Here is a 1237-nt window from a genome sequence, read left to right on the forward strand (position 1 = left end):
AAGGTTTATGCACAACTGCAAGTCTCTGGAGGATCCTACACCTTGATGTTCGCAGGGCTCCAGAGGCACCAGCAGCTTCAAATATGCGTTTGCTGCTTTGTTAGCAGCTGCTCTCTTAGTCTGATGCATTTGTCTGGCAGAAACAGTCCTCATTGTGCCTTTATCTGCACGAACCCACTCAGCCACAAATTTCTTACATTATGGTGATCATGCTTAAGTTTTCGTGAAATATCTGAAGTTTTCATTACGTGTCCAAGGCATTCAACCATTTCATGCTTTTCAGCAGCAGAGAGATCATTTTTCCTTCCTATATTGCTTGAAAATGGTGGTCTGCTTAATAATGTGGAACATCCTTCTTTAGTAGTTTTCCTTTAATTGGGCTCACCTGGCAAACTAATGATCACAGGTGTCCAAGATTGATTTCAGTCATCCAAAGAGCCCTGAGACACAATTTCATCCATGGGTTTAATTGAAAAACGATCTTTATGACACTTAAACACAATTTGCATAATAATTTGGAACGCGGTGTAAGTGCGTGTACCTGTTTAGACCTCTTTGTGGGGGCCCAAAATTGACATGTTACTATACTTGTGGGAAGCCACGGTCACTTTATGAAGACAAAAGTGACCATCCCCACAAGTTTGAAGGCATTTTTGAGACTCAAAATGCCGTTTTAGTGTCAGGGTTACAATTAAAAAATGAATGCCTAACCATAACCTATGTTTAGGGTAAGCAGCTAGGGAAAGCATTCTGTCAATTAGATGTCCTCACTAAGATAGCAAAATGATAGCGTGTGTGCGCGTGCACATGTGTTTTAACGTACCAAGATGAGATTTCTCCCAAAACTTCACGAATGATCTAGACAGGAAGACAGAAAAAGAAGTTATTTCCAAATAAAGTCCAATTCATCACCCAGCCCCACCACAGAGCTGGCAGATGTTTACTAGGGGTGCAACAATACTTGGATCGATATTGAACCGTTCAATACAGTGCTTTCGGTTCAGTACGCATATGTATCGAACAATATAAAATGTTTTATTTTATCAACTTTTCTTCTTACGATGCTGTCTGTGTTGAGCGCTCAGTGGATCTGCGTTCGACTACTCTGCCTAGGCTGCACTGTCGAGTGCAGATCCACTAGCACAGCGCAAGCTAGCAAGACAGAAGCTAAGCTTGTTGCAACATGGCACCTGCCTCAACGCTACCCGAAACTGAACCTCCCCCACCCTCATTCAGA

At 42.4% G+C, this 1237-nt stretch overlaps 1 protein-coding gene across 1 annotated transcript in view; it reads right to left on the minus strand.

Moving 5' to 3' along the window:
• Positions 1-823: 823 nt before the first annotated feature.
• Positions 824-1237, minus strand: part of LOC102201707 (uncharacterized) — a gene marked incomplete at its 3' end in the record, with an annotated part of 5162 nt that continues 4748 nt past the window's right edge. The window contains exon 8 of the mRNA XM_005755654.1: positions 824-858. Coding sequence (XP_005755711.1) covers positions 824-858 — 35 coding nt within the window. The remainder of the gene's footprint in view (positions 859-1237) is intronic.

This window comes from Pundamilia nyererei, unplaced genomic scaffold (assembly GCF_000239375.1).
Source record: "Pundamilia nyererei isolate P.nyererei 1_Seehausen unplaced genomic scaffold, PunNye1.0 scaffold02391, whole genome shotgun sequence".
NCBI lineage: Eukaryota > Metazoa > Chordata > Actinopteri > Cichliformes > Cichlidae > Pundamilia > Pundamilia nyererei.